Source organism: Crocuta crocuta, unplaced genomic scaffold (assembly GCF_008692635.1).
Source record: "Crocuta crocuta isolate KB4526 unplaced genomic scaffold, BGI_CrCroc_1.0 scaffold562, whole genome shotgun sequence".
Lineage (NCBI taxonomy): Eukaryota > Metazoa > Chordata > Mammalia > Carnivora > Hyaenidae > Crocuta > Crocuta crocuta.
In genome coordinates this window covers 384859-407455 of record NW_027531012.1, presented here as the reverse complement: position 1 = coordinate 407455, position 22597 = coordinate 384859, and the positions used below count along the sequence as shown (strand labels likewise).

Here is a 22597-nt window from a genome sequence, read left to right as displayed (position 1 = left end):
TTAGGTTTAGGCTTCCCTTGAAGGGACTGTTTTGTGATTTCTATCCTTTGCAAATATGCAAACTCTGCCTGTCAGCCTATTTCTTCTCTCTCTGCCCCTTTTGCTCAGTTGCATCTCCACAATCAAAAACTTTGTGATTCCCATAATCCTTTTCATTTCTTTACCTTTAGTACTTACATTCATTGTCAATAACGGAACAAGAATTTCTTTTCCACTAAAATGCAATTTCTGTCATGGCACAGAATTGCTTGTTTCTGGCTAAATTATCAAAGTTTGATTATATTCCCTGTTAAACTCTTCCTGCTTCACTATTCTGCATGTTTGTCTGCTTCTCTATTTTTTGAATATTACTTAAAATTTTAATTCACTCTGCCAATAATAATTGGCACCTAAATAACCAGGACAAACTGGTGTATCTTTTCCAGCAAGCCATAAGTAATAAGTTCTTTCACTATACCTGGCTACACAGCACACTACTGATTACAAACTGGGANTAAAATTTTAATTCACTCTGCCAATAATAATTGGCACCTAAATAACCAGGACAAACTGGTGTATCTTTTCTAGCAAGCCATAAGTAATAAGTTCTTTCACTATCCTGGCTACACAGCACACTACTGATTACAAACTGGGGGAAGGGAAATTACCACAGCCATGTCTCTGTGAAGGCTGAGAGCAAAGGTTCTAGAATAGAAGCCATACTCCAGCCCCACCTCAGCAGTATAACCATTGGCAAGTTGCTAAACCTCAGTCTTCTCATCTGTAAAATGGTGATATAATAATACCATTTCATAAGGCTGTTGTGAGGATTTAATGAATTAATCCATATAGCACAGTGAAAGACACATTAAAAAGTACTAAAAGGGGCAGCCTGGGTGGCTCAGTAGGTTAAGTGTCTGACCGCGGCTCAGGTCCTGATCTCACATTTTGTGGGTTCGAGCTCTGCATTGGGCTCTGTGCTGACAGCTCAGAGTCTGGAGCCTCCTTCCGATTCTGTGTCTCCCTCTCTCTCTGACCCTCCCCTGCTCATGCTCTTTCTCTCTGTCTCAAAAATAAATAAACATTAAAAAATTTTTAAATAAAAATAAAATAAAAAGTACTAAAATAAGATTAGCTAATATGATGATTAAAAGCCACTCACAAAAAGAATTTTGTTCTATGTATTTAATGTGAGGATTGTTTGCTACTTATCTCAGCCTCACAAGTGAACTAAGTAATGCAACAGAGTAAAAATATCTTAAGTGTTCATAGAGACTTCTGGTAGATGCACAGGTAAAGCTCAGCTCTCAGGCCCTCCTAAACCTGTTATGGCAGCCTCTGTGATTTTCACAGACTGTCTTCACACATTAGAAGGAAAGGATTCCATGAATAAAGAGTGAAATTTTAAAATACAAGCCAACTGTAAAATCCTTACAAATACTGCAGTATTTGACCACTGCCTCCTTCATGAGGCTTTCTCTTTCAGATTTGACAATACTCTCTTACGACCTTCCTATCTTCTTATGGCTTCTTTCTGTCCACTATCTTTCTTTGTCATTCCCTAATATATTGGCTGTTCCTAGGTCCCATCTACCATTCACTTCTCTTCTTATTTTATACACCTAAGTTGAATGACCTCATCTATACCCTTGACTTTAACTACCTGTATTTACAGGACAGACCTTTCAGCTGAATACTAGGCTTCTTCACTTATCCCACAGTCAAATTAAAACAAACATGTGCAAAGCTACTCTTCCTCCTAAGCCCCTCGTCTTTGGGAAGAGCACTACTTTGTACCTACTTTCACAAATCACTGGGATTCACCATTGTCTCATCTCTCTCTGTCACTCAGTTAGATGCCAAGTACTACAACATCTACCTCTGGGCTTCATTTCCTCCTCTCTACACTTATTACCATTCATTAACTCAGCTTCTATTAATTTTCATTTTTTTACCTGATTGTTTATATATGACTCATATCCTCCAATTTCATCACTTGCCATTTCCCACCCTTGTGTGTGATAAATTACATGCAGTTTTGGGAATACCCTCTATTCATTATTATCCCTTGCCTTTCTATATACTGTTTCTTCCACCGTGAAATATTATTTCCCTGCAAAATTCAGCTTTTATTGACTCTCTGACACACAATATGGATTTGGCATCCTTTCTCTGGACTCACACAGAACATGGATTCCCTCTCAATGGCAATAGAGAATGCTTCCTGGCTCTGCAGAATATTTAGCATAAAGTCATCCGCTCCCCAAATCCTTACATAACAGCTCACTTATAAGAAAATAAAAATAGTATAAAGCTGACTAGAGAATCTATATCCCACTCATTCCTTTAGATTACATAAATTTTATCTCTAAATCCAGCCAATACATGTATAAACATATATAAATGAACATTTCTGTCAACGGTTCCATATGCCTATAAAATATCTAAAAGCATATAACCAAATTGTTAACTATGGCAGTACTGGAGAGTAAGAATAGGGAGGAAGTAGCAGACTTTGCTGTTCATACTGTTTAGATAGTTTTGTATGGTTTTTAGCAATAAACATAAATTACTTTCATAACAGAGATCTTTAAAATATAAATACAGTTGTATAATAATATAGCAAGAGCGGTTACTATGATTAATTATCAGAGAAATTCAAAGGAAAACTGGAAAGGAATCAGGGGTAATTTTTCCGATTGACATAAAATAACATAGAATTTATTTTTCAGCCTTTAAAAGATAATAATTGTGCTTAATTTTATAAAGTCTACGAAAAAGATATTCACAAACAAATTCGAATCAGAGTCTTATCAGTTAAGTGTTGCTTACAGAAATAAGAGTAGTGATCAAGTTGTGAAGTCACCACAAATAAGAACCAGGCCAAGCAAGAACAGATTCAAATGGCTTCAGCAAAACTCTAGGGATAGACACCATCTTATGACAAGGAAAGCCCATAAAAGCAGCGCTCACTATTAAACTTTACTCACAAAATTGAAGAAACTGACTCTAAAGTTTCTCAAGGGAAAGAAAAACTCTTGCCTCCTTTTGCTTTTTCTTAAACCCAATGGAACACATTAAACTTAGGTGCTTAACACTATGCCATGTAACAAGTCAGTAAGTATCTGTGGATATACTTTTTTCTTATCAAAATTTCATTTAGAAATATACACTAAGTACAAGCTGAGAAAATGAGGACTTAATAGTGTCTAGAACGGCTTACAATCTGTCTTTCCTTATCCTGTGTGATCGTCACACAGGTACGTATATGTGCAGAAACCCCCAAAAGGTGGGGTTGCTGCTGCAGTTGTAACCCCTCAGGACTAGGTCACTGGCACTCAGAATTAGCTGAGTTCCGTGATGAGACTGCAGGTGGAGCCGATGTGAGACTATCAAAGAGGCTCGGTGGAGTGGACGAGGGTTAAGGCGCATGCTCCAGACAAGCACAGCCCTTTCCGGTCTGTCGCTTGGCTATTAATGCTAAAGAAGCCAATGATCAGTTTTATTTCCACGCATGTCATGGATCCTCGTTTACCCCAAATAGGTATTCAGAAACACGGCATCCAAGACAAGTAGATGTCCACCCTGTGCTTCTTATTCTTCCCTACTTATTAGTCAGGTGCATCACCCCAGCGAAGGTGTCATGCCCCACTCCACAACAGTGGTCAGCCTCCTGTAGTCAGTCACTGCAAACCTTAAGAGGCCAGATTTCTGAGAAATTCCTGACTCGTGGTCCATCTTGCCAGCTGTATTTTTGTTTTTTAATGTTTATTTATTTTTGAGAGACAGAGCAGCAGAGAAAGATAGGGAGACACAGAATCCGAAGCAGGCTCCAGGCTCGGAGCTGTCAGCACAGAGCCCTATGTGGGGCTTGAGTCCACGAACCGTGAGATCATGACCTGAGCCGAAGCCGGACGCTTAACCGACTGAGCCACCCAGGTGCCCCTTGCCAGCTTTATTTTTAAGCAAAAATGTCTGTATTCACAAAGGGCCCTGTAAACGTTTAGTAGCTGGAAGTTCTAGAGCAGCTGGAGAGGATCATCTGAAAATTCAGTGTCCCATAGCCCAATGCACAAAGGTATGATAAATCTAATTTTGAAAATGAATTAAGTGACTACTGCATTTTAATTCCATTTTGTACTTTTCATTGAACTAAAAAAGGTTAGTCTATCATAGTTGAATGGTTCCAGAAGATTGCTGCCTTACTTACCAAATTCCTAAAGTTGTGGGATCAGACTAGACCTTCACAAGGCATGAGCCACTACAATGATCCTAGCAAAATTCCCAAGCCAAGGATTAGACATCTACACAGCAACATGGATGGGCTCTTAAACACATAGCGCTCAGTGAAAGAGAGAAGAAGCTTTACAAACACAGTAGCATATGTGCACACAAAACAACACATTTTGCAGCAAAACATACAAATGAAAAGATACACATTAAAGACACTAGAACGGTTCCTGGCAAGAGGAGGGAGGAGCTACAGCAGGAGAAGAATATGGAGATAAAGGGACTAAACAAACAAACAGGAGAGAAGCCCTGCACAGACCCATGATCATGAGGTACCACCAACTAACAGTCTGTAATTAACTCAAGGTGAATTACTGGTATGAGGGTGAAAAACTGGTATGAGGAGTGGAGGGGAATGAAAACAGATCTCACGAAAACATAGTCTAATATGTTCACTCTCCTCCTTACTATCTTAGATTATAAATCCAGGGGCCACGTCACTATTCTTTTTTTTTTTTTTAATTTAGTGCACAAATCAAAACAATTTCCAGGGGCAATTTCCAGGGTGGCTTAGTCGGTTCAGTGTCTAATTCTTGATTTTGGCTCAGGTCATGGTACCAGGGTCATGGGATCTAGCCCTGCCTCTGGCTCTGCACTGAGCAGATCCTCTCTTTCTCTCTCCGTCTGTCTCTCTCTCTCTTCTTCCCTCTCTCCTTCTGCCCCTTCCCACACATGCATGCATGCGTGTGCATTGCCACGCTCTAAAAAAATTTTTTAAGAAAAAAAATCATAATAATTTCCAAAGAGGAGTACAACGAATACATGGTACCAGTATATTATTTTTCTTACCATAAAATGTCTTCTAGGTATACCCCATTTTAACCTATTCAATTCAGACTAGGGAGAAAACCAGAAAATTCTGAGGAAGAATCAAACTTACCTTCAAAGCCCTCATTTATGACTCCACTGGGATCTGCTTCTTCTCTGCATTGAGAAATACTACTTATGGAAACATTTTTGAATAACTGAAGCTGGTCTTGTATTTTGTGGAAAGTAGGTCTTTGGTCAGGTTCTTGAGCCCAGCACTGGGTCAACAGATTCCATCTGGATACACAGGCAAAGACACAAAAGTAAATGGTGATTGGAGATTACTAGACAACCAGTACTGATAACCCAGGTAAGGTTATTTTAGAAGGCAACAAATTTGAGTTATTGCCCTTTTTTCATAATTAGTATAAATAAGCCAGAACAAAATCTTTGGTTTCAGCTGATAGTGCCTTCCAATATTACAACTGTTGTTAGATAACACCTTTTTTATTTCAAAAAGCTATTATTTTTAAATAGATGAATAGATGGTTGGAAAATGATTGCTCAACACATAAAGGCACTAACAGCTATAGAAATTACTAAAAATATGAATGGGTTGCCTAATGGCTCAGTCGGTAAAGCGTCCCACTTTAGCTCAGGTCATGGTTTCATGGCTTGTGAGTTTGAGCCCCACATTGGGCTCTGTACTGAAAGCTTAGAGCCTGGTGCCTCCTTCCAATTCTGTGTCTCCCCTCTCGCTCAGCCCCCTGCTCCCCCCTGCTCATGCTCATGCTCATGCTCTGTCTCTCTCTGTCTCTCTCTCTCTCTCTCAAGAATAAATAAAACAGTTTTTAAAAATTAAAAAAAAGAAATTACTAAGAATATGAAGACTTCACATTCACTGATATCTAAACATTCACTGTGAAGAATGTGATATCTTCACATTCACATACACTGATATCTAAAACAAAATCTAAGATTACGCTAAACCACATAGATCTTTAGCAGCAGAACCCGAGGTAGAAACCACATTCAGTTCTAATGCTTTTAACTCCTCATTACACTCATTACACTGTCAAGTTAAGTAAGAGTGGTTTCCTCAGATGTTAGTAGCTGGTTTATTAAACATTATTTTTTCCTTAACAGTTGTCTAAGAAATGTCTGTGTAACACTCTTAACTGTGTTAATTCATTCAGCAAAGACTTGTTGGAAACATATTAAATGCTAGTAATATATACAGAGCTAGGGATAGTGGCTCCCATCCTCTTAGAAATACATATAGTAAATGTAAGAAGGTGACAAAAATTTATCTCACTACAAATCATGTGAGCAGGAAAAAAATGTAGCTCTCTTATATTGTCTGCTAATAATTAGGTCTTTCTTAGAGCCCCCACCTTGAAGGAAAAAAGTAACTCCATTAAGTACAATGGTGTTTAAAACCTGGTGCAATTCAATATTTTAAACAATCTTTTAACATAATGCTCCATCTTTTCTGGATAATAACTCAATCTGTAGTTTTAGGCTATTCCTACCCCCTCTGTCTTCTTCAAAATGGTGGCAGGATATATGTTGGGTGAAAGTCTTATATGACTTATGATGACACAGTGAAAAATCCTTTGGACTCCACTTTGCCTTACAGATCTTTGCTAGTCTCAGAATAGAATGATTAGGAATTCAATAAGGGGTAACCAGTCTGGTCCATTCTGTAGGCATCAGCTGCTATCTGCAATCTCTGATTTCTTTACCTTTTCTTTGTATCCTCCCTCCTTCCCACCCCCCACTGAACTGGTCTTCCCTTTTCTGTTTCTAGCCATAACCATCTCAGAGACTGCACCATGTCCTGTACATGCTGACAAGGCCCAGGGGATCCCTACCTGCTTCTGTTGTGAGACTAAAGGATGCTCCTTGCCCTAATCTCTGGCATTCAACAAAATGTCCACACTGAATGGGAAACAAAGGAGGCTCGGAATGCAAGCTTGACCTTCTCTGTCTGGACATGCCCTTCTACCTTATTTATGATGCTAGGTCTTCATGTCAGTATGGGAGAGGGGTCCACGGCTCAATGATCTACTTGCCATCCTCCCAAATTGGGAGAGGTGGGCAGTTGCCCACACTTAATCTTACTGAACCTTACACAAGAGGTTTTTCAGGACCTAGATACTCAATTTCTTTGCCGTCCAACCTCTGTCAAGGTCTCTTTGTCCTGCACTTTCCCAGGGCTTTAAAGAAATGGGGCATCTACTCCTCCCTCTTTTTAATTAGATTATCCTTATATAGCATTACAGGTTCTAATCACTCAAACCTGGCATTTATCATACTAACAAGAAGCTAAAGGATTCTAGATAACCACTCCTTCCTTCAAACCTAGATTTCAAGTATACTGATTTACCAAAAAGTTCAAATATCTGCTCTTTTTTTCTTTTTTTTTCTTTTTTTTACTTTTTTACTCTGGAGCTAGAGGGCATATTGTGGGGCAGGGAAAGAAAAACTGATAAAGAAATGTGAGATGGAAAGTATTTAAAAATATTAGTACTACTATATCAACAGATTAATATACAATTACAAATGGCAAGTTCTAAAAAAAAAGTACTAAAGAAAACAAACGTGAAATCTAATAGAGATGGAACATTTTTAGTAAGTTGCTCTCAGAAGCACACTCTGAAAAGGTGACATTTAAGCCAAAGAACTTCATAGGAAAATAAGATGCTAGTCATGAGAATAGGGTGGGGATGGGAGTCAGGGAACACATTAGAAGAGGGAAAAACATGTGTAAAATCCTAAATTAGGAAACAACGTGGCTTGTTTTAGAATCTGAAAGAAAGCCAGTTTGGCTGAAGAGCAGTCATTGAGGGGGGGAGTGTAAGAGAGGAGATGGGAAGAAGTAGCAGAAAGCATGCAGGTCTCACAGGCCAGACTAGGATTGGATTTTATGACACTACAATGGGAAGCTGTTGAATGTTTTCAAGAAGGCATGATCTTAACTTATAAAAAAAAAAAAAATTACTCCAGCTGACATATGTGGAGAGTGAATTGTAGATGGGAAAGTTAGAAGCAAAGAAGTTATAAAGACAAAGGGAGAGATCATGAAGGTTTGGACTAAAGTTACGGCAATGGTACTAGAGTATGGATGTATTAAATCACTAGGTGACAATGACCAAGAAGTCATTATAGGTATTGGATTTAAAATAGCTAGTGTCTATTAAGAAATTATAATGGAAACTCCATTCCATTATAGTATGGCATGCAAAGCCCACTTCTATCTCTTTCATTTCTTGACAAGTGCCTCAGGTCAGAGATAGTACTCAAAGTCAGAATGTAATGGGGAAACCTAATATTGGTCTATTTTCCAGTACTCATCTGATGACTTCACATATATTACATGGAATTTACATTTTAGATATAGAATATGAAATTTGACTTTATTTCTTAAAAATTAGAATCACAGCCAAGAACCTCTCTTTTACATATTTCTTTATAACCTCTCATTTAAAAATAGGGATGACAGAATGACTTAAATGAAAGATGGTTAGACTCTGAAATAAAATATTATAACATATTCAATCATGAAATTTAAAGCAATAGTTAAAGTAAAATCTTGTTGATTAACCTAAGGGTTGTCCTAAGAGATGACACGAAAAAGTATAATTCACCATGAGAATCATATCTCTTCTGTCGTGATTCAAAGGTATTGCCAAAATGTAAGTAGACTCTCTCAAGACTTGTCATATTTTAATTATGAAAATTTTTTACTTATTTGTTTATAACTGCCTCACTTCTACAAAGGACTCAAGATCCTTAATGGAGATTATTTAGAAGGAGAGAAAAGACAAAGCAAGAAATGGGGCACCTGGGTGGCTCAGTCAGTTAGGCATCTGACTTGTGGTTTCAGCTCAGGTCATGATCTCACAGGTCCTGAGTTTGAGCCCTGTGTCAGATCCTGCTTGGAATTCTCTCTCCCTCTGTGTCTGCCCCTCCCCTTCTCTCTCTCTCTCTCTCTCCCTTTCAAAATAAATAAGTAAACTTTTTTTTAAAAGTGAGAAGGAACAAGGAAGGGGAGAAGGAGGGAGAGTGGAAAGAAGAATGCCATCCTTTCAGTTGTCACTTAGCCAGACTGTTTCTTACCCACTCACACCACCCTCCAAACCTTCAGGCTCTTGTTTAATCCATGTAATGTATTTAAACAAACTTTCCTATTATTTTTCATCTATGGATGCTTTAATTTACATTGAACCCAATTACTCATTATTCTAAATTTTCTGATGGCAAAAATATATGACATGAAAGTATATCAAATCTTTCTTTCCCGCCATCCTTGAACGAACATGGAATTGCACTACATTAAGAAAGGAGGAACTCCATAAAGCAATAGCTATTTAAAAGTAAAGAGTACAACTTGCGCTCTTAAACAGCATTAAGCTGACAATGGAACGAAAAGGATTTTATGAATTTAACAACTTCTAAAAAGTGGATTTCTTGGGGCACCTGTGTGGCTCAGTCAGCTGAGCGTCCCACTCTTGATTTCAACTCATGATTTCTTGGTTCGTGGGTTCGAGTCCCACATGAGGCTCTGTACTGACAGCGCAGACCCTGCTTGAGATTCTCTCCCTCCTTCTCTCTCTGTCCGCCCCCCTCCCCACCGCTTGTGCTCACTCACTCTCTCTCAAAATAAATAAAACTTAAAAAAATGGATCTCTTATATCTTTCAGGTAAATTAATAACAACTATACCTTTGGCATTGGGTCTTCCCTTTCAAATATGTACTTGTCACAATTCAATATCATGCATTCAATATTTGACTAAGGTATAGTTACAAATATTCTATCATGTTACTCCAAATAAATTTACAGGTCATTCACTTTGTAAAAATGTCCCTACCCTCGTGTTTCTAGCTAAGTAAAATACCCACTCATACTTGAAATATCTCACTTGGCTAAGTGTTCAAGTTCAAATTTCTCCATTCACATGCCAACCCTTTAGTCTTCTTTGCCTCAGTGTTTTTTAAAATAGCATGAGACTCACTAGCCACATTCGTCATTGGTCTCAATAAGTATTAAAGTCCTTGAATTCATAAAGCAATTGAAATTCAACAGATGAGGGGTTCCTGGGTGGCTCAGTCAGTTACGTGTCCAACTTCAGCTCAGGTCATGAGCTCATGGTTCATGGGTTCGAGCCCCCCATCAGGCTCTGTGCTGACAGCCCAGAGCCTGGAGCCTGCTTCCGATTGTGTGTCTCCCTCTCTCTCTCTCTCTGCTCCCTCCCCTGCTCACACTCTGTCTCTCTCTCTCTCAAAAATAAATAAAAACATTTAAAAAATGTTAAAAAAAAGAAATTCAACAGATGAAAATTTCATATCATCTTTCAGTTTAATACTGAAATCGCCTTTAATAGGGGATGCGTTTCTATAGGAATTGAAACAAAGCACATAAAATACAGAATTTTAAGCACTCTTTTACTCATTATACCCAACCCCAGAGGGACCAAACTAGCATCTAAGTGTATATATATGTTTAAGAGGTAAAAATATAAGATGGTGAACCTTCATGTTCTCCCATTGTTGCCTCCTACTTATGGGAGACTCTCCAGTTAGTCCAGTTGCCACTGTGTTACACCTGTCACAGAACCCCAAAGAGCTCTCACTTGAAGTAGATTGCCCTTTGATCCTGTTTCTTCTCAAGAGTGGCGCAGATATTGTGCAAACTTAAAGTTGAAGAGAATACTGAGGACTGGGCTTTCCACCATACATCCCAGGCTGCGAAAAGAAGGGCAGGAATGCTCTGAACTCCTGCATTCCATTAATAGCTGAGCACAGCGTAGCCATCTATGGGCTCACCTGACCCAGAGTGCATCCAGGTGCTGAGCATTTAGGCAGTGAATAGAAGGTGCAGCATGGCTCAGTGCAGACTTTCAACCCTCTAAGCTGGGCCTGTGATCTCAGAGAACTGCTTCAAATAAAAATCAGTTCCCTCTGTACTCTAAGGCGAGTAGTTAATCTTTATCATGACAACTTAAGGCCACGGCCAGATTGAATGGCATGGCTGAGAGCTCCATTTCCTAGCACAGCTTGTTTTCCTGGTTGGCAATGGATCCTTAACCCTTCCCAGGGTTCTGAGAGCATGTAACACTCAGGGGGCTGGGAGCATTGTTTACTTTTTAATTACAAATGTCCCCATTACTTTTTAATCTGTAATTAAAAAGTGAACTTCAAAATCACCAATGGAAAACTTTGGCTTTAAGAAAACTGTATTTTTTATAAAATTAGGTCAATAATATAATGAATTATTCAAGATAAAGTTGTATAGAATATTATATGACTTGTAGAAATATTTGCTTTATAAATATACCACATCAATGTTATATAAAATATCTTTTTCTGCCTGTAAACAGGAATGTTCTTCTAGCTCTTTTATAGCATCTCTTCCTCCTTCTCCTTCTAGTTGCGTTTTTGGATCTATTTGGGTAAAGTCCAACATACCTACATTTTTCTGCTCCACAACCACCAAGTAATTATTCACCTCCATCCTCCCCAAAATAAAGGTAGGTATGATTTATATCAATCAAAATGTATAATTCTGTGATTGAATCATAAAGTGCCTATTCAAAAAAATGCATAATTGTGATGAGGTACCCCCTAGAGGGGAAATATGCCAGATATAGTTCTAACAGGATAATGAAAATTTTGTGCATTTGAAATTCTGGGGGAAATTTCTGAGTGTTTGACAGATATGTAAGAGATGTACAGCAGTGGCTACTTTACTAATAAAAATGTATTTCGTGCTGAGGTGTGCTGGGATTTCCTCAAACCCAAGATGAAAGATTTTCAAAATGTGTATAATTTCTTACTTCTAATTTCCAGAATATTTTCCATCTCCCCCAAGAGGATCATGAATCATTTTTTAAGCATGGTCCCCAAACTTGATCAGGTATGTGTACATCTGATCTCCCTGTAAATGTCCTGGTAAAAGCTAAATCAGAAACAAGCAGTGACTCAAATCTTCTTCTTCTGACTGGAAGATTTAAATAATACAAAACCATTCAGCAGTAGAACATCCAACCAAGGTGCCCAGTTCTTAATCATCTTTTGGCTCCAGTCTGAATAATCCTCTAAAATAACACAGCATAGTCAAGGCAGTACAACCACGGTATGTATCCGCATACTGCTAATTCCTTTTGCACTTGTCTGTACCACACAGTTTAGCACTTTATTACATGTTGGCTTGTTATCCAACTGTTCCATGTGTGTTTCTTCTCTTTCAAAATACATTCTGAGACTGTGAAGCACCGCGGCCATTATTTAAACACCATGTAGTCCATACAATACGTGGCACGATACCGCGCACGTAACAGAGGAGTTTATACTTGGTCAATATGTGCTCCTTTCAAAACATGTCTTGGGTAAAACATCCTTTGGAAAAAGTTTTAAAACTTCTTTATTTCTGCTGATGTTCTTCACAGGAAGGTAGATTATTACTCGACAAAATAACTGAGCTTATTTTCTTTTGTAACTAGATCAAAGTCACCTACTCTCCTGAGAATCATAATTTATTAGACTTCAAGAGGAGTCAGAATCAGTTTGATAGAGTCACTAATACTTAGTCACTTTGTGTTAAGTTCATAAATAAATCACAACCTGTGTAGCTTTTAGCAGTACTATATCCCAATATCAGCTGCATCAACAAAGGGAATCCAACTTTTAAACAATATATTCCTCTTTAATAGAATTTCTTAAAATGCAAATTAAGATATTAGCCAAATTAGGTCTTCCAAGGTAAAATGAGTATGTGTATGTATATAGACACACCCAAAGCTTTTATTTATTTATTAGAATTCATCTCTCAAGAATATAAATATATTCTACTCTTCTAAATATTGTTTCTGAAATGAAATATCATGTATATATAAAAGAGACCATCATGCATTTAGTAAATTAACTGTTACAACCAACTTACATTCTGTGTAGACAACACAAATATACAAATCTCAGTTTTTATTTTAAAATACCATGCCAGTGAGGCATAAAATTGCATAGGCACATGGTTTTGGTTTTTAGGTGTTTATATTAGCATAATTAACTTACAAATCATCAGGACAATTTCTCGGTGGCTCCAGTCTCCCTCCTGTTTGCACATAGTTTAAAACATCAAGGTTGGAAAGAGCTGGATAAGGCTGATGACCAAGAGTTAAAATCTCCCAAATCAGAATTCCAAAAGACCTAAGGATGTTAAAGAGTTTACTTTAATTATACTTACTACAAGCATCATGTTTACAGTAGGTTCTCCAATGTAATTTTTCCTGGGGCTATTTGGGTCTACTTTGTGATTGTCATTATTGGCCCCATAAAAGGCAAATGGGAGACTTAAAAGCAAGCTGACCTCAAAAAAAAGTAGAAAAAGCAACTGCCTACCAGCAACACTTCAAAGGTGATAGGAAGACTTAGTGGGGGCGCACACACACACACACACACACACACACACACACACACACACTTCGTTCCTCCTACCCGGCTGAAACTGCACTGCAGACCTTCACTATGTAAGGCTTTCATAGCATCAGTATGCAGACTCACATAGGGGTAAGCAAGAAGGCATTTCACCCTTTTCTTCCTGAGTTTGAATGCTAGCAAATGTGGAGACAAAAGGCATGAATGTGAACTGGCAACACTAGGGACCAATTTTATCTCATCACCAATTTTGCCTATGGTCAGCTCAGCTTGAAAGTTATTAAACAAATCTTTACATTTTGAGTAGCTCTAATCAAAATTTGGGATCAAAAAGCAAAAATGAGGGCTCCTATTCTAATAATAAATAGACATCCAAACCTCCTCAATGTCATAATGTTTTTGAGATCCATGATTTAAAATCTACCTATAAATTAATGATCACACATGCCAAAAGAGTAGGCATTTGGACATATGCTTGGACATCAATTCTATGTACCAATTCCTATTAGTTATAGCCTCTATGCTTTTGGACTGTGATAAAATACTTGAAGTAAACGTACATATTTCACATATACTTGTAAGATAACGGATCAAAACTGATTAGGGTGAGAAGTGAAAATATTGAGATCCAGGAATAGTCTCACAAGGTTAGATGACCTCTCAAGTTCCTTTCTGGCCCTGACATTGGGTGGTTCTGCCTAAATTTCTCTGTGTGCTGTTAAACTTACCACACGTCAGATTGAGTAGTGAAGATTCCATCCATCAAACTTTCTGGAGCCATCCACCGAACAGGGAGTAGGCCTTCCCCTCTCTTTCTATAGTAATCATTTTTATAGATGTCCCTTGCAAGTCCAAAGTCCCCAATCTTCACTACCCGTGATGGACTGGTATAGTCTTTCACAGAGACAAGGCAATTCCGAGCTGCCAGATCCCTATGGCAGAGGCTATATTTAATAATGCTAATAATAAAGTTCCAGAGATCAGTCAAGTAACCCTAGCTGGTCTTTAGAGAAGAGAGACTTTTTACAGAAACGTTTGTGATTTTGAAGTAATGAAAATGTTTAATTATCTCATGCGTTTTACCCAAACCACAGTTGATTATTGTGCCGATGTCTGTAGGACCCTTGTATCCAGAATATCACTGTACCTGTGAATGAAATGCATCTGTTCCAAGTAGACACAACCTTTTGAAATATCTACGCACAGATCTACAAGGTCAACCAAGGTGAGTAAAGGACCGTGAAACTGTAAGAAATGAAAGAAAAGTTACAGGTACTTTTCCAGTTTGTACAAAACATATACATATACATACGTACATACACATATGTGATGCCTTAAATGCACTTTCAGCTATGGTTACAAGAATTCAAATAAGGAGTAAAAGAACTAGATTTACATACTTTCTATTGAAATATACATAAATAAGACCATTTTTAGTAAGCAGAGGCAATACAGGATCTTTATTGGAAAGATCTCAGGGTGTCAGTTTCAAATAAAGATTTGAAACCTAGTTCTGGTACTTACTAGTTGTGTGAATTTGTTTACATTGCTCAATTTGCTAAGTAACTTTCTGATATGTAAAATATGAATAAGACTGACCAGATAGGATTCGAGATAAGATAATGTAATCTGGCTGGTATATAACAAGCAACTTGAAAAATAGTAGCTGCTGCCCCAAGTAGTAATAAGGATCATTTAATCAGTACTAACTAGTTTAGTCCTTGGCCCAATGTCACACTGTAATGTCAGTCATGACAATGGGCTTGTTCCTCAGATGAGCCCCCATCTGTTAGCAATTGTTAACAATACTCTAGTTCAAGGCCACAGATTACTCCTCTCCTCCATGAAAGCCAGCATGAATAGTTGAGCCTATACTGGTTGCAATGATTCCTACATGAAAAAAGCCAGCTGAAGTTTTTATTGGTACCATATGGAAAAAATTCAAAGTTCCCTCCCCAAGGCTACATCCATATATTGTCTTTCCTTTGCCATTTCCCCACAATTACCCTGGTTCAGGACTTTATCATCCCTATCTGACACAGCCCAAACTTGTCTCCAGCCTCTTGTGCTTTAATCAGCTCACTTCATTGTGACCCAGTGATTGTGGAATCTATTATAGGCTCCTAAGCACAGCCTCCGTGGCAGCCCCGGGCTGCACCAGCCTTTCTTNCCTATCTGACACAGCCCAAACTTGTCTCCAGCCTCTTGTGCTTTAATCAGCCCACTTCATTGTGACCCAGTGATTGTGGAATCTATTATAGGCTCCTAAGCACAGCCTCCGTGGCAGCCCCGGGCTGCCCCAGCCTCTCTTTGCCTCCACTTATTTCGCTAGTGTCTCCTCTCACAATCTGTGCTTCAGTCATGCCAGGACACCAGCAGTAATTTATCCCTGCTCTGCATTTTTCAACCTCTCTTCTTTAATTCTGCTATCATTCTAGAATGCTCTTCTTATTCCTGATTTCCATCTACATCCTTCATTGACCATCTCAAATGATTCCCAACCTTGAAATCCCTCAATTTCTCATAGATGAGTACTCTCATGTGCTACTCCCCCTTGTCTCCCCTGACAAGCCCATGTCTTGTTCCAAAACTAAGAAGACTCCTCATGTTCTCAGACTCAACATTGCTACGGTCCTGCTCGACCCTACCTCAATCTGATACAGAGGCTTGATCTTACTCCCAAGAATCAATTCCCCCACAACACTGTTTGGGTCCAGCAGACACCAGACATGGGTGTCTTGGCCTGTGTCTGCCTCCCTGCTGAGGCTCCCAAACTGGTTCATTGGCTCCTCTGTGAGTGGAAGCCTGCTTTGCAGTTGGCAGAACCCACTCTACTGAAGATGTTCCTCACAACCTTGCTTCTGAACTTCAGTGTGATGGCTAGCATCACATTCCCTGCTGACAGGTTTTGAGAATGCTGCCTGCCTGCCTCACCTCAATCTCTATCGCTTGCTTCCGATAGCCCCTGTGGCAACCTGTTGGGATACCTCACACCCTATGTTGGGGCTCTTTGACCCCCGATGCTGCTGTTCCGGGCTCACCTGTCATCTTTCTCTTGCCGAATCCCCCTAGACATCCTGAACTTCCACCTTGGTCTGTTCCTAGTCATGGTTTTTCATGACTCATGTGGTAAGGTACAGTTTCAGAGACTGTTCGATCCCCTAGTTTAGTTATGTCTCAAACAGAAGACCTCCTCCATGAAGCCTTCCCAGGTCTCCTCCATTGGAAATCATCTCTCTCCTCTGTGCTCACAGTATATTCTCTACTGCACTCCAGTGGGCCCTCCACTTTCTATCTTAAATGAGTTATTTTATGTGACTCACCTCCCTACCATGTGGCAAGGTCATTGAAAACAAGAGCCACAGTCTTCACTATTGTATAATAAACATTCAGCAAAAAATGGATGACTTGCGGGGCGCCTGGGTGGCTCAGTCGGTTAGTGTCCGACTTCGGCTCAGGTCAGATCTCACGGTTAGTGGGTTCGAGCCCCGCATCGGGCTCTGTGCTGACAGCTCAGAGCCTGGAGACTGTTTCAGATTCTGTGTCTCCCTCTCTCTCTGCCCCTCCCCCACTCATGCTCTGTCTCTCTCTGTCTCAAAAATAAATAAACTATTAAAAAAACAAATGGATGACTTGATTGTATCTGGATACTTATTTATACTATTTTGATAGGTTGGGTTTTGGTTTTGTTTTTTACTTTCTTCCATCCAAATATAATCTTAGGAAATCAAAGCTAAAAAGAGCCTGAGGACATTTTCAATTCAATATTCCATTCTATAGATGAAGAAACTGAAAATAAAAGGCTAGACTAAGGTTTATGGGCCTACTTGTCATCAATCCTTATATATTTCACCCAGCACTGTAGTTGGGGAGCAGGAATAGGCAGAAGGATGTTTGCAGCTCTTCTGGAACATTTCCCCTGAGCACTTCCTGTGGAGAGGAGGCTGCCTCCAAATGAACTTAGCATGATGGGGACTTAGAGCCTGGCACTCAGCACCTAACAGCATCCTGTTCTCTGGCTGGGGCCGGGGCAGTGAAGGATGGAAGCTGTCCTGGGCTGGGAAGACAGTGGAAGAACACTTGAGGACCAATCAGTATAACCATCAGGCTCCTGACTAAATAGAAATAATTTGGAAAGAGGAGGTCCATATTTTTATTTGGTCTTTATCCCTTCTTTTCTACCCAAAACAAACAAACAAGATCTACAGATAGACATTCTTGTTAAAGATGGAGGATTTTCAGTTCTACTCTTTCCCCAAACCTTACTTAAAATGACAGTATAGGGGAATGTTTATAACCTCACAAGGATAAATGTATCAGGAAAATAGATTTAATGTATGAACCGTTTTGGGAAAGGGAAGCAGATGGGGGTCATTCAGCAGAGCCAAGAAAGCCTGGCTGCCTGCAGGGGGAAAGACAAGAATTAAGGTATGTTTCACTATAAAACCCCCTAAAGGCTCAGCAATTGGAGGTAGCAGGTATCTCTGAATGCAGGGCTGTAGGGCAAGGCTGAAAGCAAGAGGAATGTTTAGGAGTTTATTTTAGGAGCCAACTAGATCCTAGACCCTCCCACAACAGCAGGAGGCTTTCCTCTTGAGAAAACACATACACTGAACCAGAACAACTCCGAATTCAAAGATACCAGTCCCACTAAGGCTCTGTGCTGAACATGGAGAGGAAAATTAAACAAGAGTCCACATACTCAGCCTTGAGACCTCCACCTCCTTCCCATCTCACCTCCCTGAACTGAGGCGTAAGCATTTATTTCTCCAGCGGGAGACTAGCAGATTCCCCTCCCATGAACCTGACATGTGCCAGGGAAGATACTGTCATCCGAGGATTAGGGAAACCCCCAGCAAGAAGGCAGGGTCCCCCATAACAACCAAAAGGAAGCTGCCAGACACACACACAGCTTCCAGTCGGCTTCTCAGGCCTCACTGTTAAATAGGAGGACCGGCCACAAATCACCAAACATTTGAGAAAAGCTTCTCAGGTTACAAACAGATTCCAGAACAAAGAGGATAAAGGAAATCAGGACAATGCAGGAAGCAAATTAATACTTTTAAAAAATTATAATTAGTATCTCAGAAAAGATCAGAGAAGATTTTACACATGTGAAAAAGCAATACTGTTTTAAGAAACGATCAAAATTTAAGAATGAGTGTGGAAAATTAAAAATTTTAATTCTATTTAAGAAGTTATGAAAAGCTACCAGAATTGAGAGTAAAAATACAAAGAGTTAGAAAACAAGAGAAAACAACCACTAGAACAAAAGGACAAGAGGGGTCCATTATCCAACCAATAGAGTTTCTAGAACAAGGAAGCAGAAGGGACAAAGAAAGTTATTTTTATCTCAAAAAACAATATAGGGGCATCTGGGGTGACTCAGTCAGTTAAGCATTTGACTCGATTTCAGCTCCGGTGATGACCTCATGATTTGTGGGTTCAACCCCGCATAGGTCTTGGCACTCACAGCACAGAGCCTGCGTGGGATTCTCTCTCTCCCTCTCTCTNTGGATTCAGATTGGCTAAAAAAAAAAAAAAGTACCACAGATAAGAATTTCCTATAATTTTCCAGAGAGGAGGGGCAAAAAGCAGGTCACTGATCATCAGTCCAGGAATCAGAATGGCATAAGACTTATTTTTAAAAATTTTTAAATGTTTATTTATTTTTGAGAGAGACAGAGACAGAACATGAGTGAGGGAGGAGCAGTGGGCAGAGAGGGAGGGAGACACAGAATCTGAAGCAGGCTCCAGGCTCTGAGCTGTGAGCACAGAGCCTGACGTGGGGCTCAAACTCACAAACTGGGAGATCATGACCTGAGCCGAAGTTGGACACTTAACTGCTGAGCCACCCAGGCACCACATAATGGCATAAGACTTCTTAAAGACAATAGTAGAAACTAGAAAACAAAGACAAAGGGGTTTTCAACCTAGAATCCAGCCAATTTGTTCATCTGGCGTGAAGGAAGAATAAAGGACACTTTCTCAAGAAGAGGAGGGGATAGGCGATTTTTTGCCTCACATGCATGTGTCCTCATGCTTTCTCTCTTCTAAAACAGAACAAAGAAGTCATGGAATAGAGGAAACTAAGGTCGGGCAAGGAAATCACCAGGGTAAATGTGAAGGAAAGCGCCGGGGTCCTAGCTAGGCAGCTAGCCCAGAGGACAGGCACCACACTGCCTCTAGGAGAAAAGCATCCAAGAAAATAACTGTTAGGTGCTGGATCATGTGATATACTTAACATACATTGATAGAAGTGTTACAATTCTGTCCAAGAGTTTAGTTAGGTATATAGGAAACTAACCAAAGGGGGAAAAACAAGAGGCATTTACCATTTTAGCCCAAGGAAAAAAATCACAGTATTTGAGTGACTCAGCTGCAAGTAATTGTCATAGTAATGTAAATCTGCAATACTGAGTTATCTGAAAAGTGTGATACAGTTTTCGATGTGTGGAGCTGGTGGGGTTGAGACTGATAATGAGTAAGTGTAAGAGAGTTAAAGCCTCACCTCTCATAGTAGGTAATCGGTAGATTTCCCCCAAGATTGAAAATTCAACATGCAGCCATATAAAATAAGTAAAGCCATAAAAAAAACTTTTTAAAAATCCAAACAGATATGCCAACTGGATAGGGATATATTGTCCTCAATAAAGACATACAGGCTTGAAAATATCAATTTGGGACAAGTAGGCATAAAGATAAAGTGCAGAGAAAGGTGTGCCTTTCCAACTCCACACAATCTCTGTTCTCCAGAAAACATGATTCTGGCAGTGAGGTACCTATTTTCCCATTAAATACTAAAAACAGGCTCAAATAATCAGAAAATGCCCGAAGTTAGCCCAGGATTCTAACTGTCCTAATCCATTTGAAGGAAATACAAGAATTCTTTCTGCAGAAGTCTTCTAAGTTTCTACCGTCAGCCCAAATTGAATCAGCCTATTGATTTAAAGCAATTTAGCAGGAGATTATAGGGTATTTGCATTACAAAACCAGTACTGGGACCGAATTTCCTACCTTTGTCATCCGGGCTTTGCGCAAATAGGTAAGAAGGTCTCCTCCTTCCATCAGCTCCAGGATAATGTACTGGGGTTCATTCAGCAGACAAACTCCAAGCTGCTTCAGGATGTTGGGATGGTTAAACTTGCTAAAAGATGGGAAGAGACAGGTAGGATTAAGTGACAATAACACATGCCTTGGCTGAAGGCCTTTGGGAAACAGAACAAGTCTTCATCTACAGTTTCCTTCAAATTTCCTGTTGTTGTTGTTCGCTAATAAATGAAAGTCCCCTTTTCCGGTACTGTCCTGTGTCATCATACAGATGATTCGGCAACCCCTAGTGGCCACTGCATACAGATAGAATAGGGTGATCTTTAGAAAACGTGTATATGAAGTATTTCACGTTTTGGGAAAGTAATTTTAACTACTATCCTTCTTCAAAAGATATTTGAAAGTATTAAATTTTTGGTCATCATAGATATGAAATATTATTCTCTTCCTTTTGGAGAAACAAGTCTGCATGCAGGTTTGGCTTCAACCACTTTCTCAATATGTCAAAGCCAGTAAGCTCTGATCCTGATTAGAACCCACAGCTTAGATCCGATTGACCACTGCCCCAGGCCGTCCCTTTAAGATGCCTCTCAGCAGTTTTCATGACTAGCAACTGACTTGGCCCTTTACCAAGTTTACCAAGACAGAGGATATTTTCACTGACATCATTGTACTTAGACTCTCCCTTACTCCGTCTACTTGACCTATTATCACACGTTCGAAGAATATAAGCATGCCTAGAGCTGAACAACTTCAGAAGTCACTTGCGAAACACACTTCTTACCAAAGGTAAAAGAAAAGACCTTTTGCCCGAGGACTGCCTTTTGAAAGGCTGGCTTCTATATAATCCTCGTCACTACAGACTATTTATGTTTAAACTTGAGCCATGTTTATTTTGGGTGTGATCTGTTATGTCAGGTCATCTTGAGTGGTAAAAAGTTACCAATTGGATATAAAAGCTTGCCACTCATATCAAGGAAAAATTAATCCAGAGCTGCCCAGATACCTCATCAGATGTGCCTCTTTCAGGAATTCAATCTTCTCCTGGTCTGTGGAGCCCTTCTTCAAAGTCTATGAAACATAAAAATAAGCCAGGAATCAATCACAGGACATTTCTGTGCTCAGTGGGTTAATGGAGACAATCTTGGTTTTGTTTTGTAATATTCACTCTGACAGCTGGAAATAGATCATGGGTAATACATGTATGTGTGGTCTGTAAGCTTATTTAAAGTTAGCCCATGCTATAACCAGTGTTCAAGTGAGAAAACCTGAGAGATAAAAGGTTGGGTAACATTTAAACAAATTCCCTCCAAAATGTAGACATTTTTACAAATTTGGTATGTAGGCCAATTTCTTACTTTTCAGGGTTTTGTACTCAATATCGGTCCCCCCTGCTTCCTTGTTAACAATACCCTAATTTGTCTCTTAGAGGAAAGATGTCCAATCCCAGATCATTGGTCTAAGCTAATCATGAAAATTGTGTTTTGTGATTCTCTGACCTCCCTTGCAAATAGGGGCGGTCATCTGACTCAATTCTGGTCAATGAGGTATAAGGGGAAAACTGCTGAAAGGGGAAAGAAGCTTGTGGAAAACTTTTACTTTTTGAACATATATGTTTAACATTATCCTTATCCCTTCCCCTGACCTGAATAAAGATATAATGCTTGATCTTTGGCAACCCTCTTGGGAACATGAGCCAACACACATGTACAAAGTCAAGAGAATTTCACATTTACTGGCTCTGACCTAACACAGTGCTGCACAAAGCCAGCAGTCCTCTCATTATGTGAGAAAAATAGACACTTGTTTACACCATTTGAGGCTACAGTAATTTAAGTCCTTTTAGATGATATCATTTGGAAGTGGAGAAGATTTTGCTAATGTTTCTAGTTGTATAGCCCACCCTCAAAGCAACAAATTCCTAAAAAGCAGTGATCAGGATACTGCTCAGTTCCATAAAGGATTCATCAACCCTCAATCAAAACATTTTACACAAATATGAGAGTGTATATACATACTGCTTCCTTAAAACTACATTAAATATACCATGACGAATAAGTATAGTACAGGTGTCAGCAAACTATAGCTTACAGA

The 22597-nt window shown here is 39.3% G+C and overlaps 1 protein-coding gene across 1 annotated transcript in view; it reads right to left on the bottom strand.

Moving 5' to 3' along the window:
* Positions 1 to 22597, bottom strand: part of ROS1 (ROS proto-oncogene 1, receptor tyrosine kinase) — a 111945-nt gene that overhangs the window by 3732 nt on the left and 85616 nt on the right. Inside the window, exons 39-44 of the mRNA XM_077770835.1 lie at positions 21510 to 21574; positions 20471 to 20600; positions 14601 to 14698; positions 14182 to 14397; positions 13091 to 13225; positions 5150 to 5313 (exon numbers count right to left, since the gene is read on the bottom strand). Of these exons, the coding sequence (XP_077626961.1) occupies positions 5150 to 5313; positions 13091 to 13225; positions 14182 to 14397; positions 14601 to 14698; positions 20471 to 20600; positions 21510 to 21574 (808 nt within the window). The remainder of the gene's footprint in view (positions 1 to 5149; positions 5314 to 13090; positions 13226 to 14181; positions 14398 to 14600; positions 14699 to 20470; positions 20601 to 21509; positions 21575 to 22597) is intronic.